At 43.0% G+C, this 13,841-nt stretch overlaps 1 protein-coding gene across 2 annotated transcripts in view; it reads left to right on the top strand.

Moving 5' to 3' along the window:
• Nucleotides 1-13,841, top strand: part of LOC108603416 (AF4/FMR2 family member 4) — a 98,419-nt gene that overhangs the window by 73,223 nt on the left and 11,355 nt on the right. The window contains exon 5 of one of the 2 annotated variants that reach the window (XM_033294122.1): nucleotides 10,906-10,971. The exons of the other annotated variant lie outside the window; for it this stretch is intronic. Within the exon in view, the coding sequence (XP_033150013.1) occupies nucleotides 10,906-10,971 (66 nt within the window). The remainder of the gene's footprint in view (nucleotides 1-10,905; nucleotides 10,972-13,841) is intronic. 2 annotated transcript variants of the gene reach the window in all.

Here is a 13,841-nt window from a genome sequence, read left to right as displayed (position 1 = left end):
TGTTTGTTTGTGCTATGATTATGCAATATTCGTGCAACAAAATTAACGCGCAGCCTGAGCGACAGCTGAGCGAGTAGCAATTTTGCTGGCCAAATGAATAAACAAACAAAAGCAAAGCAAAGCAAACGAGCTGAGGAAGTTACGAGTGAAGCCAAGTGAACTGCACTGACGCTTGCAACAGGAAGCTGCAGCAGCAGGGTGCCTCACTCTGAATTGAAATTGGCACTGGCCAAATGTCGAAATGCTGCGCATGCGCCGCCGCCAACTGACAGACGCATAAAGCAAACAGTCACTAAGCCTAAGAAAGAGAAAGAGCAAGAGCAGGAGGCTGTGCAGCAAACTGGTCGCCGGCTGCTGGCGGCACTGACAGCTGTTGATTGATGAATCTTACAGAAATGCCCCCGAGTGGCAGCAGCGGCGGCGGCGGCGTGGCGACTCTCGAACCTGCAGCGCTCCACTGTCAAACTCATCAAGCGCCTGTGCTTGCAACTCTTGTGGCTAAGTTGTGTGGCTAACTGCGATCGTTAAGTTGGGCTTGTGCTTGGGCTTGGAGTTGCTTTGAAGATGACGCAAGTTGGGATTTTATGGCTGCGCTTTGGCAATAAACACTTCTAATTGTAATTAATGAGGCGATTGTTTAGTTTTTTACGAGCATCTGTTGATTTTCTGCTGTCTGATTTACTGCGCCAGCGGCAACAAAGTGTCCCACTAAGCAATTGGAGCATTGAACCCAAAGGGTCCAGCTGAGCCATTGAACTGCTGCATGCAACTGCTGCTGCAATCTTCGCGAATTCATCTTAAGCGGCTGCGTTTAGTTTGTGCTCAGCGCTTGTCTGTTGTGCATCTATTGGCGAAACACTTGCAGGATGCAGCTAATGATTCAGATTCAAATCCACTGGGCACGCCAGTTGAAGCTCAAGCTCAGACTTGCCTCTGGTTCTGTGGCTGTTGACATGTTGCATGTGCGCTGCTCATAAATTCAGTGGCAGCAAAAAAAGGTCAAGCGTTGCACATGCTTTCAAATTCAAATTGCAAACAGTAGCTGCAATAATTGTTGCAACATGCATTGTGCAGCGCATTAGCGACGCAGCAGCAGAGTTGCAATTGATTTATCGTGACAATGAGCTGAGCTATCGAAATTTCGTGTGCCATAAGCTGCCGCAATGGCCGAGCGAGCGTTGGCTGCTTGATATAAATTGATTGCCAGCAACAGCAACAGCAACATGTTGCAGCCACAGTCAACATAAAGTGAATGCCCTCGCATTGGTGACGTCATGAATCCAGTTTCTTGCAGCTTGCAGCAATTATCAGAGAAAGAGCCGAAGAGAGTGAGTGAGAGCTGCGAGCAAAATACAAAATCCAGAAGAAATATGAATAGCAAAACAAAATGCACGAAATCAAAACAAAGTGCAATGCGAATAAAACGATGGAGGAAAACATAAATAAAAGAGGCACGAGTGGAACGAACTCTGTTGCACTCTCGACAGCAACAACAGCAACAATTGTGGGAAAGCGGGTGTTGGTGTGGAACGCAGCAACAGCAACAGAAACAATGATAATGATGATGATGATAATGGCGCAGGAGGAGGACGACGACGACGACGACGATGACTAAATGCAACAAGCTACGACTTTGGACTTGCTTCGGCTTGCATGTGCCACTAAATCCAGTTGATGAGCAAGTCCAAGGCAGCAGCAGCAGCAGCAGCAGCAGCAATATTGCAGGCATTATCAACAACAACATCGCTAAATTACATGTGTGTTAGTGTCTCGCTGTGTGTGTGTGTGTGTGTAGCAAAAAGTAGCAGGCAAGAGGCTTGGCCAGCGCCGAGTGCCCAAGCACTCGCCAAGTTGTTGCTGTTGCTGTTGCTGCTGCAGCACAAACATGTTGCTCACTGGCTCCGCGACATGATTCTGAGACGCAGATATAAAAACCGAAAAACAACAGCAGCAGCAACAGCAGCAGCAAAAACTAAAAGCAATGTTGGGTTAGGTTCAGTTTAGGCTGCTGCACAGACAAGACAAACAATTGTTTAAGTAATGCTAAGAAATTCAAGTTGTAAATTAACTAAACTAACTAAATTTTATTTTCTTTCTCTACATTGCAGGTAAGCGATTTGTCTTTAAGCAATTGTCAGTGTGCTAAGCTCGCCAAATCTGTAAGTCGTAGTCTGAATTAAGTTTTGTACATATGTGTGTGTGTGCGCAATTAACTGCAACGAATGCAGGAAATCTGAGGCTGCTGAGGTGCTTAACAAGAACAAAGAACAAACCGCATTACGCATATTTAATTACCAACTTCGATGGCAGGCGGCGAACAAAAGAAAAACACAAAAACCCACACGACGGCGGCGGCAATTAAAAAATTAAACAAAATATATAACATCAAGCGGAATGTGCACTGCGTAGTGGGTGTGGCAAATTGAGGGCGGCAGCAATGTCAACGATGTGACGATGCCAATGCAATGCATTTCCTGCCAGCAGCAGCAGCAACCTCAAGTAGAGCCGAGCCCCGTTGTAATTTATGCGCCTCTTGAACGCGCTTGCCAATTTTTGTTGTTGAGCAGCGAGCTCAACCTCCTCAACTTGGACGTGCGCCCCCGCCAACATTGAAGATTTCTTTATTACTTGTGCACGTTCGTTGACGTTTGAGCTGCTGCTGCTGCTGCTGCTGCTTGGGGTCGAGGCCGGTCATTAATATACACACACTGAACGAGTTGCGCCCCTCACCGCGCCCAAAACGCAGCATAAGACTCTTGGTCGCAATCAAAATCAGCTGTATGCATAATGTTTGCGGATTCTGTACGCTTTTGTCATTTCGCCAATGCGTCACTCTGCCACTTCAGCGTAGCTTGGGGCGCTTGTGGCAGGTCAGTGAGCGCTCTCAACTTCTACCCATATATATATCTATATATATATGGCGATGTATGTAACAATTTATTTCGATGCTGCTGTCGCCGCACGACTTATCAACGTTGCTGCTGTTGTTGTTGACAATAATCACGAATGCAGCATGATAATGATGATCATATACAATGGCTACACACACATGTGTCTGTGTGTGTGTGTGTGTGTGTGTGTGTGTATTGTGGGCAAGTCCATGAGTTACATTTATGAATTAAAGATGCAGCGGCTGCAATTTAAATAATTTATACAAATTTAATATTATATGAATTCGCTGATAGAATTGTGATTTAGTTTTTGAGCAACCCTCTGCGCTAAATTTATGCACAACTCTCTTCGCATTGAGGCAGCTCCACAGCTCCCATTTCTATGTGAGGTCAGGTGGCGGTGCCGTAAAGCGACTGCGGCCATAGCCGGCCGGCCGGCATTATATCTCATTACAGAGATCAGCATAAACAAGCAACAGCAACAGAGCAACATAAAGGGCCAGCCCAAACGATCAAGCGATACATGCATGCCCCATAGAGCAAGAGGCACAGACACAGACACAGAGCTCGGAGTGTGCAGTGGGCAGTGGGGAGTGCGTACTCGAGGCAGTTGAACTCGAATGTGCTGCGCATGAAGGTGGACATGACGAGATCGGCCTGTGTGCGCTGTTGCAATCCCGACTGCAGTCACTGGCCCCGATCCGTGTCCAAGCGCGCAAAATTGAATAAGTTGTTGTTGCTCATGTTGCCCATTGCTGTTGCTGTTGCTGTTGCTGTTGTTGAGGCAGGGCCAGCAGCAGCAGCAGCTTCAACTGGGAACTGGGTTGTCTTTCATGCATCGCGATGCGTCATCATAATCATGTTCGTTGTATGTGCGCAATAAGAAGAAGAAGCAGAACATGATCACACACACACACACGCACTTTGAATCGAGCTGATTTCCCAGCTGAATGGGAACGAGCTCGTTGCCCTGTTCAGGCGTTTTTAATGATGCGTCAGAATATTGTTTACGCATCATTTTACATGTCGGCAAATGGGAAACTAAGCGCTGAGGGATCGTTGCTGTTGTTGCTCCATCGATTTAGTCTGTCCGTCCGTTCGTCCGTCTCTTTCTGTCCGCTGGGCAATGTTCGTTGCCTGCTGCAAAATTATGAAGCGTTAGGGCCCGCTCCCTCTCTCTAAGCCAAACTTATCGTGATGTGCGCATTAAAGCAACGAATTGGCCAAAGGCAATTTCAATGAACTGCAACAAGATCAAGCTTACATTTTAACAATATATTTATATTATTTTTGCTGGACACAACTCTAAAATTTATAGCATGAGCTGCTGAAACTGTCAAAGCCAAAGCCGCTGGGCAAGGCAAACATCGATGCTATGAACAAAATTTCAATAGAAGCAAAGGGCGCACACATTTGCTTGCTTTGGCTTCAGTGTGTGTGTGTGTGTGTGTGGCAATAAAAGGGTTGCCATGGCGCCATTGCGCACTAACAACGTTGCAACGGCATGTGCAACAGCAACAACTTTCGAGCTTGTTTACATTTATTTAGCTCATTTCACTTTGTTGTTGTTGTTGTTTTGTGTGTTGGTGCTTAGTCGGCTTTTATGCTTATGCGCCCTCGCCTGGCTTCAGCTAAACTTGTCAAAGCCGTGTCCTGCGACAGTTGCACACCCCACTGCACTCCCAAGCAAAGTCAAGTGCAGTAACTTTGCGAGAGAGTCAGTGGCAGTGGCAGTGGCAGCAGCAGCAGCAGCAGCAGCAGCAGCAGCAGCAGCGTTGGCGTTTTTGGAAAAGGTTTCTGCTGCACGTTGTGGCGACATGCAATGCCCAGCTATAGGCACCAGGTACAGGTATTGCCTTAGTTCCTTTTGCACCGGTTTAGGGTTCAACGACACAGCAGGATAAGCAACAACAGGCAGCCAGGCAGGCCGACCTACCACAACAACAGCAACGGGGCAACAGCAACATCAGCAGCAACAACCGGCATAAACATTGCTGGCAACGTAAACGTTGCAGCTGAAAAAGAAAAAACAGCAAAGAAAAGCAGAAAAATGAAGCCGGTGAGCAAAAGCAAAACGGGGCTCAAATCGAAAACAAAAGCCGTGGCTAAAGCAACGACTACAACGATGTTGATGATGAAGCAGCAGCAGCAGCTGAGTGGGGAGCTGAGTGGGGCACGTACAGCACTTGAGGTTAAAGTCAGTGCAGCAGCAATAGCAAAAGCCGAAAAAATCTGCTGAGCTAGAGATGAGCATGCAACATTTTGTAGGCAACTCACGACTTTCGTTAACACGACACGTGGCACCATCACTAAGGCTTACCTTTTGATATGCATGCCGCATGCCCCGCCCACTGACAAACAATGAGCGGCGCGCGGCATTGAACTGTGCCCCCCCCCTCCTAGTGAGGAGTGTTGGAGCAGCTTCGATTTCCAGCTGTGCTGCTGGTCAAATCTAGTGACTATTCCTTTGTCCCTTTGATGCGCAGCAGGCAATTAAAAATACACACACACACACACACAGTTGTCAAACAATGCGAGCGTAGCGCTCAAAGAAATAACTTAAAAACTAATAAACCCTTTGATTGTTCCAATATTGCTTTTGTCAACTGCTGCAATGATTTTCGCACTGCGATTTATTATTAAAGCACAAAAGTTCAGACTGTGGGCGCATAAATAATAAATATTGACTGGGCTATTAGCTTGGCCGATGTGGCTTGCATTTTACTAACAAAACAATTACAAAGGTTACAGCAAGCAGCGTTGCAACTTGGGCTTGGACTTGGGGTTGGCAGTTGGCAAGCAACAGCATAAACCGGAAATCCTTTGAAACTCGCATATGGCACGCAAAACAAAACCAAAGGCGTTTCTGTTGCGGTGCACTGAAGTTTGCCTGCCTGCCTGCCGTTGGGTGGGTGGGTGTGGCTGGGTGGCTGGTGGTTCGGGTTTGGGTGCCATAGAAAATTGCCCGCTTTTAATTTTAGCTTTTATTTGCAATTGTTGCTGTTTGGTGGCTTTTGTAATAATTCCATGCGCATGTAATAGAAGCCAGGTGCCAGTGCGACGAGCACACACACACACACACACACACACGTGCATATGGCTGCATATTTATATTTCCCAATGCTGCAATCAGTTTACAACAACAACACACCAGTCAGTGCACTTTTATTGTCATCTGCCACAATATGTGGACTATTATTAACTGACATCGCTCGATAGCACTTTTGAATTTTAAAATGGCATGACATAAAGCAAATGCGCAGTCAGTTTTTATCACACATGCCACACACATACAGCTGCAGTCGTTTATTTGTCAATTCGTGCATTCCCTTCAGTTCGACTCATTGGTGAACGCTGATTACTGCTCATCAGCTCTTGCTTACTTAGTCATACAAAAAAAATATGGGTGCAATTAGCATTGGGGAAATTGCTATTGGTGTAATTCATATTGGTGTGATTAACGTTGGTATGGCATAGTTCATCTGCATTTGCTTCTTATTCCAATGCAATTCGAATTGGTGAAAATATGTACCATTGGTGTGATTAACATTGGTGAACTTTAATAGAGTTTACCAGCATTGATTTCTATTCTAAAATAACACCCTCCAATGCAAGTAAAATTGGTGAAATTACATACTAATGGTGTAGTTAACATTGGTGAATTTGAACAGAGTTCACCTTTGACTTCTATTCTAAAATAACACCCTCCAATGTAATTAACATTGGTGAAATTAACATTCTTGTGATCAACATTGGTGAATTTTAACAGACCTGCTTCGATTCTTATTCTAAATTAATAATAATAAAGCATCCAGGTTGCATTATCATTGCAATGATTGCATTGGTCCGATTGAGATTGATGAACTTACTTTAATTCTTATTCTAAAATAATAACCTCCAAGTTATTCCTTGCTTACTTGATCATTGGTGTAATTAACATTGATGTGATTAACATTGGTGAACTATAACAAAGTTCACCTGCTTTTGAAGCTTATTCTACAATAAAAACTTCCAAGTAATTCCTTGCTTACTTAATCATAAAATTTATCATTGGTGTAATTATCATTGGTGTAATTAACATTGAACTTTAACAGAGTTCACCTGCTTCTATATTAATAACTTCCAATTTATTCCAATGCTTGCAATACTAGGCGTTGGTGAATTCGCTGCTTCATTGATGAAATCACCAACAGCCGCACTGAAGGGTAGTGCATTGGCTTAAACAATAATTATGTACGCAACATTAAATTGTGTGAGCTTTTAAAGCTTGGCTGGCAATCTAAACGCAAAATCTCCACCACATGCAAGTCTTGTCAACAATAATAATTCAAGTTTATTGAACGCTTATCTCTGAGATCAGCGCTGCCGCGCTTTTTGGCATTTAAATCGAGTGCTTAAATATCTTAAAACAAGTATATAGAGTAGTATGTGTGCTTGTATTTGCGTCATGCACTTTCAGTTCATTAGCTGCTGGCACAATAAGCTGTCATAAAAGGAGAAAGAAAAAAAAGCAACAGCAGTGAGCAATCATTTTAGAATAGAGTAATCAGGAAAAAAAAGCTTATTGCATACAATTCGACACACTCGTGCTATTTATCTATGTGTGGCTGTAATAAAACGCGAATGGATTTACCGCCAGACTTATTGGCAGCAGCAACAGCAACAGAAGTGAACTGTAAGTTGGTAAAACGGTAAACAGTTTTGCAACTTTTTGTGTAAATAGAAAATGGCAAATAGAGTTGTTTGGCTGTTTGATTTTATGATGCAAATTGTGTGTGTGTGTGTGTCGCTATCTTATCAGCGATAAGTCATAAAATAGATGTTTTTATTTTATGTACGCGAAATAAACTTATAGAAAAAAGTTTATGGGGGGGTGGCTAAAGTGAGTTCAATGCCGTCAAGGTCGTGCCACTGCAGTCGCAGTCGCAGTTGTTGCTGTCTTGCCAGTTAAGTGTGAAAAGCAAGCAGCAACAACACCAAGCGGCAACAGATTAGAGATTGATGTTTGAAAAATGTCATAGCTAAACGGCCTTGAGTTGCGACTAGACGCGCGTGCTGGGCTGATAAGCAAATCGATGGATGGCTACAGTTTTGTTTTTCAAATTTGTTGTATGCCCTAATGCATCGCTGACTTGGCTAAGAAAATTAGCAGCAAATTGTGTTGTTGTTGTTGTTGCTGGCAAAAGTCAATGCACTAAATACAGCCAAGGAAATGAAATTGAAACAATGCCACAGGCATAAAGCAAAATGCGCAACAAATTGAATTGAAACGCAGCAGCAGCGCTCAATGTACAACGTTCAACACACACACAGCCACACACACGCACACACTGACAGTTTTGCATACCAGTTTCATTTGCAGTTACAGCTGCAGTTGTAAGATCTATGAGCCATCGTTTCATTCAAATACAAATGCGTAGACTATACAACAAAAAACAATAACAAATAAAACTGCAATTAAATTAACATTTGATGGCAATTGAAAGCGGGTCAGACTGCTGCCGCTCGAGTCTGTAGTCCAGTTCGCTGTTTGAGTCACGTTTTTGAGGCGACAAATGAAATCAAATCAAATGACATAAAAACATCAATTAGCAAGTCAAAACCGAAATGAATCGTAAACAGAATCAAAGGAATTTCCCAACACACACACACACACACACACACATACAATGTACAATGGAATGCCCTTAACCGTTATCCAAAATGACCTTCGCCGTCTAGACATATTTGACAATTTTACATACCTACAGACATACTAACAATTTATTGTGTACTGAGAAAGAGAAGGAGAGAGACTGAGAATGAGTGAGCAGCAAGCAAAATAATATATACTCATTGAGTTTGTTCAACTTGCAAGCATTGCGTGCTGCGCGCTTCCACAGCAGGGGAGGTGGGGGTGGGTACGTGGATTGTCCGAGTGTCTGACTCCTTTTAGCTTAATTGCTTCAGCTACTACTGCTCAGGTGTGATCCTTTCGCCAACTGCAGTTTTCAATTTCGTGCTGCCAGATTTTGTTTAATACGCTGGCATCCAAGCTTTATCTATTTACATATTTGATGCTTAAGCATTTAACGTGCTCGATGCGTGCCAACGACACAATAATAAGCCAAAAGGCAAATCCAGCAAAGTATCCTTGAAACGAGGCATTCGCACGCAGGCGACTGGCGCAGACGACGCCAACGCGCGCAGTACGCAGTTCGCCTGTCTCAAAGCCATAAAATCCCCACGACAACGTTGAATTTTATATATATATATATATTATATATATTTGTGTTGCCAAAGTCAAAACAAAAACAAAAGCAAAACGTGTGCACAAAGTTCCAGCAAACAAAAAGTGCGTGAGCCTCTTCTCAACGCTCTCGGCTCGATAGTCAAATAATAAAGAACGCGCCGGTCTCGCTTTCAAGCTGAGGCTGAAGCAGTGTCAATGGCATTCAAGCTGTGCGAGAGCCGTGTAAAAGGTTATTGGACCATCAGCAGCAACATCATCATCAGTATTATCATAATGATTGCGCGCTCGCTGTGTGTGTGTGTGCCAAATATTTTTAGCCTACTTTGCGGCGCTCGCCGCTCTCTCTGTCTCTTTGTGAATGGGGCGCATTTTAAAGCATTTATTTTAAAACTGTGAGCAAGCGACTGGACCAAGTATATTTAGAGGTCAATTATCCCACCCGCTGGGCATGGTCGGCCCACACAACTTGCCCGTTTGCACTGATTTTACAGCGTAGGCGTAATGATGACTAATTTTTCGCACTGCTGCAGTTGCCAAGCAGCAGCAGCAGAGCGAACTAGCTAATACACTTTGAGTACAACACGCTTAGCATTGAACTTGCATAAAAAAGTTAAGCATTTAGCTTTCAGCTTGTGCAGCTCAACAACAATGCGTATACTTAATACGTTATTTACTTTAAGCTATCCACAATCACACATTGCTTATAAATAAGACACTTCCAGCTCTTTAATACGCTTTGATTGTAACAGACTTAGCATTGAACTTGAAATTTCGGTTCAGCAACAATGCGTATACTTAATGTCGCCTTTACTCCAACCATTCATCGCTTATAAATATTTCAAAGCGAAAAGAATTCAACGCTTGGGAATGTGTTTAATCAGCTTCAGTACTTAGTATGTGGCAATAATGTCAAGTCATTCAACTTTTGATTAATTGCGCATGCATGACAAATAGCTGGCTGCTGCTGCACTCGTTCTACTCGTCTGCCCAATTGTTTTTATTTTGTCTCAAGCTCAACGCTGCTGCTAATTAACCAAATTTATTGTCGACTCATGTCTCGCGCGCTCTCTCTCGCTCTCTCTTGCGCTTAGTCTGTGCTTTTAGTCATGCATTAAATTTGTTAAAACAGTCAATTAAAGCGCTTTCCACGAATTAAAGTTAGCTGGCATAAAAAAAACAGCAGCAGAAGCAACAACAACTGAAATTAAAAACAAGAATAATAAAACAAGGAGCTGCAACATGCAATCATCAGCTGCTGGCCGCGACTCAAGCTGTGGCCGGCTTTAGCTTTGGCGTCTGTAATTGCCTTACAATTAACATGGCAATTAGTGGAAATTCAAAACCAATGCCTGGCATTTGTTGTAAATGAGCGGCGACATGAAAATGCTAAAAGCCAAATGCATCACTATGAAATACACTTAGAAAAAAACTCTACTTTACTTCGGTTACTTTGGCTGGCAAACAAGATTGCTCGATAGCAATCGCAATTCGCATGCATATTTATAGACCCAATTGCAATTGACTTTGCGCACGAATGTCGCGGCAACACAAACGCTTTGACCCCGACATGCTAAACTAAATAAATGGGGGCACACGAGTAAGGATATATCTCTCTCTGGTTGACTATAGCGCGACATGCGAGCTGAGCAGACAGCGCTGGGCTTTAGTTTTATGCCATTTAAAACTGCCGAATGTCAATACGTTAATCGATTTATTAAGCTTATCCCCATAACATGTTCATAATTGAGTTTATAACTCTCTCTCTCTCTCTCTGTTTTGCAGGTGAGTGCGTTCTACGCCACATTGACGCAGTGCTCGACTACGCAACTTTTAGAAATGCCACATGCTGTAAGTAAAGCCTAGAGGCCAAACATTTTCACAGACTATACATAGACATATATTCTACATATACGTGCATGAATTCGATTTACGCTGTCCGGGCAGCAATTGAGGCGCAATCAAAATGCTCATTGAAGTTTAAAGGCAGGCAACAAAATTAAAAGCGCCAGCCAGCCAAACACTTTTAGCGCCAAAGGCAACGTCACGGCTGCCCAAAAAAAAAAAAAAGCAAAAGCGAAGGCGTCTCCTCTGCGTAAAAATTGCCCACTGAACGAAAAAGCCAATTCGATTTTGTTTTTCTTTTTTTTTTTTTGTTTTGTGTACATGCTTTTCGCTTTATACTTTTGCCAGGTTGCGCATACGCCGCTTTGGCCGCTCTGTGTGCTTCAGTCTCTTGATTGCCAAGTTATTCAAATGAAATGTTTGCATTGGCCATTACGTCATCGCAGCGTGTTCCGAGCTCGAGCTACTGCATTTTTTTTGCTGTTTGTTTACTTTTTACTTTGGTTCGAAAAAATGCGGAAATTTTCGATGGCTGAAAACTGGAAAATTTATGAAAATTACTATGGCAAAGAGTCAATTTCATTTGCCGGCTTTGCTTTCGCTCGAAGCAGTTTGGCCAGGCCCAGATAGCGACAGGCCATGTTATTACTATTACTATTTGATTAGGCGTTATTCTCTCGCTACATGACTCGACAAAAAACTCATTTGCATTTTGTCTGTTGTTACCTAAGCGGCGATCAATGCAAACAAATCGAGTCGAGCGAGCGAGCGCAACTTGCCTCAACTCATATTGGATTACATTTTAATTTGGTTGCAGTCAGAAGCCGCAAGTCGAAATAATTAATTAAGCAATGTTCGTGTATTAAATTACAGCAGGGCTACAACAATAGCAGCCCTGCAGCTTACAAAACTACTAAAGCTCAAAACACAAAACCGGGCCCCAAAAGTTATGAAAATGATTTAAGCTGACGAAGGGGCCAAGGCATTGTTCGAACTCCTTTTGGAACTGGGGGGCTGGGGCTAAATGTGCTTAAGTTGCTGCCGCTTTGTTGGAGTTCAATAATTGTGTTTTTGCTCTGTGTGTGTGTGTGTGGGGGAAAAAATTCTAATTAAAAATCTTCCGGTATTTGGCGTTTTATCTAAACAGGAAGATTGGGAGTTGCAGACGAAGCGAAAAAGTCAAAAGCAAACAGTGAAAAAAACACTTTCGCTCAAGTCCAAATTGGGTCAGCCAGGGACAAAGTGAAAAGTAAAAGAAGCGTAAAGAGAACTTTAAGCAAGGCCGCTGTTATCATTTGCAATTAAATGCGTCGACACTTGCCAACTTCGAGGCAAATGAGAAAAGAATAAATGGCAAAGCAGCAATCTAATTCTATAACAAATTGAAGCGCAGCTGCAGAGCCGTTTGGGGGGCTTAGTGGGGGCTCAGTGTTTCAAGTGCTGCGAAATTTAAGGAATTGAATATTTAAATCCCACACGAAATCCCAAAGTAGAGCTAAAATTGAAAAGGGTGCGACGCAACCAACTTGCTATACACTTTGATTATAAAAAAGCTGCAGCAAGCTGATAACAAACTGCATATTTATTTATTTATTTACAAGAGTAGCTAATGCCATTGTCTGAATTAGAAATTTTATATTATTGTGCAGTAGTTTTTGTAAAAATATAAAAATGCATAGCAATAAATAAAGCAGTGACTGGGCAGTGATTGCAAAATTTGCTGCTCGGAATAATGAAATTCACTTTTTTGTTTCTCATTGTTATTGCGTGTGCGTGTGTAAATTGAAAATAACAAAAAAGCAAAACTCTAAATGGAATTTCAAATCATATGCTGCGTTGGATTCTCATGCAGCAGAGCATGAACCGTTAGCTGCAAACAAAGTGCAACTGAATGAATGAAAAAAAAAAAAAGGAATTTATTGTGTTGTACCTCTGACTCTAGAGAGTTATGCATGCATTATGATCAAATTCCTTTGCTTTTTGCGCTTTTAAGGGATTAGTGCAACACACACACACTAACACACATATGGCCACATGCACTTTAGTATTGGTAAACCGCGCAGTGTCCAGTGAGGATTGCTGGGCATTAAATGCAATGCGCAAAATGTCTAATTTGCTAGCCATAAGCGGCTTACGCGCGCTACTTTGACAGCACATTAGAAAATATGCACACACATACAGTCACACACACGTGCGCGTAAGAGCGTGAGCTTGGGCACACAGGTGCAATTTGAAAGCCGCAGAGCGCCTGAAACTGGAAAATTTTACGGAGCTGCGCTATAAACCGCTTTCGGCATCGACCCATAATCCCCGCAAAATGGCGGCACTACCATCTAACGGTACACATTGCTACATTTTGTTGAACTTCATCTCAGGTCTTGCGCTGTCCTGTACCGTTGATGTATTCAATTTTCCATGAAGCCACAGCGAGCGCGCACAGGTTGATAAATTTTTATTTGCTTCTGACCATTTATTTTCGTTGGCATTATTTCTTTGGAGTTTTGGGAATTATTATGTGGCCATTTTGCCCGCTCTGGCCCGTTGTGACAGACACGTGTCCCCTGTCCCCAAAGTCAAAGTACGTCAAGTTCTTCCTCTTGCCATTTCCTGTGTCTGTCTGTGTGTCTGGCAGTTTATGCGTTTGCCTTTGAGCGCTAAATTGAAATGCGTCCCGTGAGCAAAGCGAACACTAAAGAGTTCGCCGAGTCTTTTATTTTAAATTCAATTTCTATGCGTCGTCGTCGTCGTCGAGCGTCATTTGCTCGAAACTAAAAGCGTTTAAGCCAAACGCAGCATATAAAGTAAATAGCGAGAGCATATATAGCAGTAGTTGGCTTGACGCTTGACCTGGTTTACATTCTGGGGCTGCTTCCCCG

Source organism: Drosophila busckii, chromosome 3R (genome assembly GCF_011750605.1).
Source record: "Drosophila busckii strain San Diego stock center, stock number 13000-0081.31 chromosome 3R, ASM1175060v1, whole genome shotgun sequence".
In the NCBI taxonomy this organism is placed as follows: Eukaryota; Metazoa; Arthropoda; class Insecta; order Diptera; family Drosophilidae; genus Drosophila; species Drosophila busckii.
This window is presented reverse-complemented; position numbering and strand designations above follow the sequence as displayed.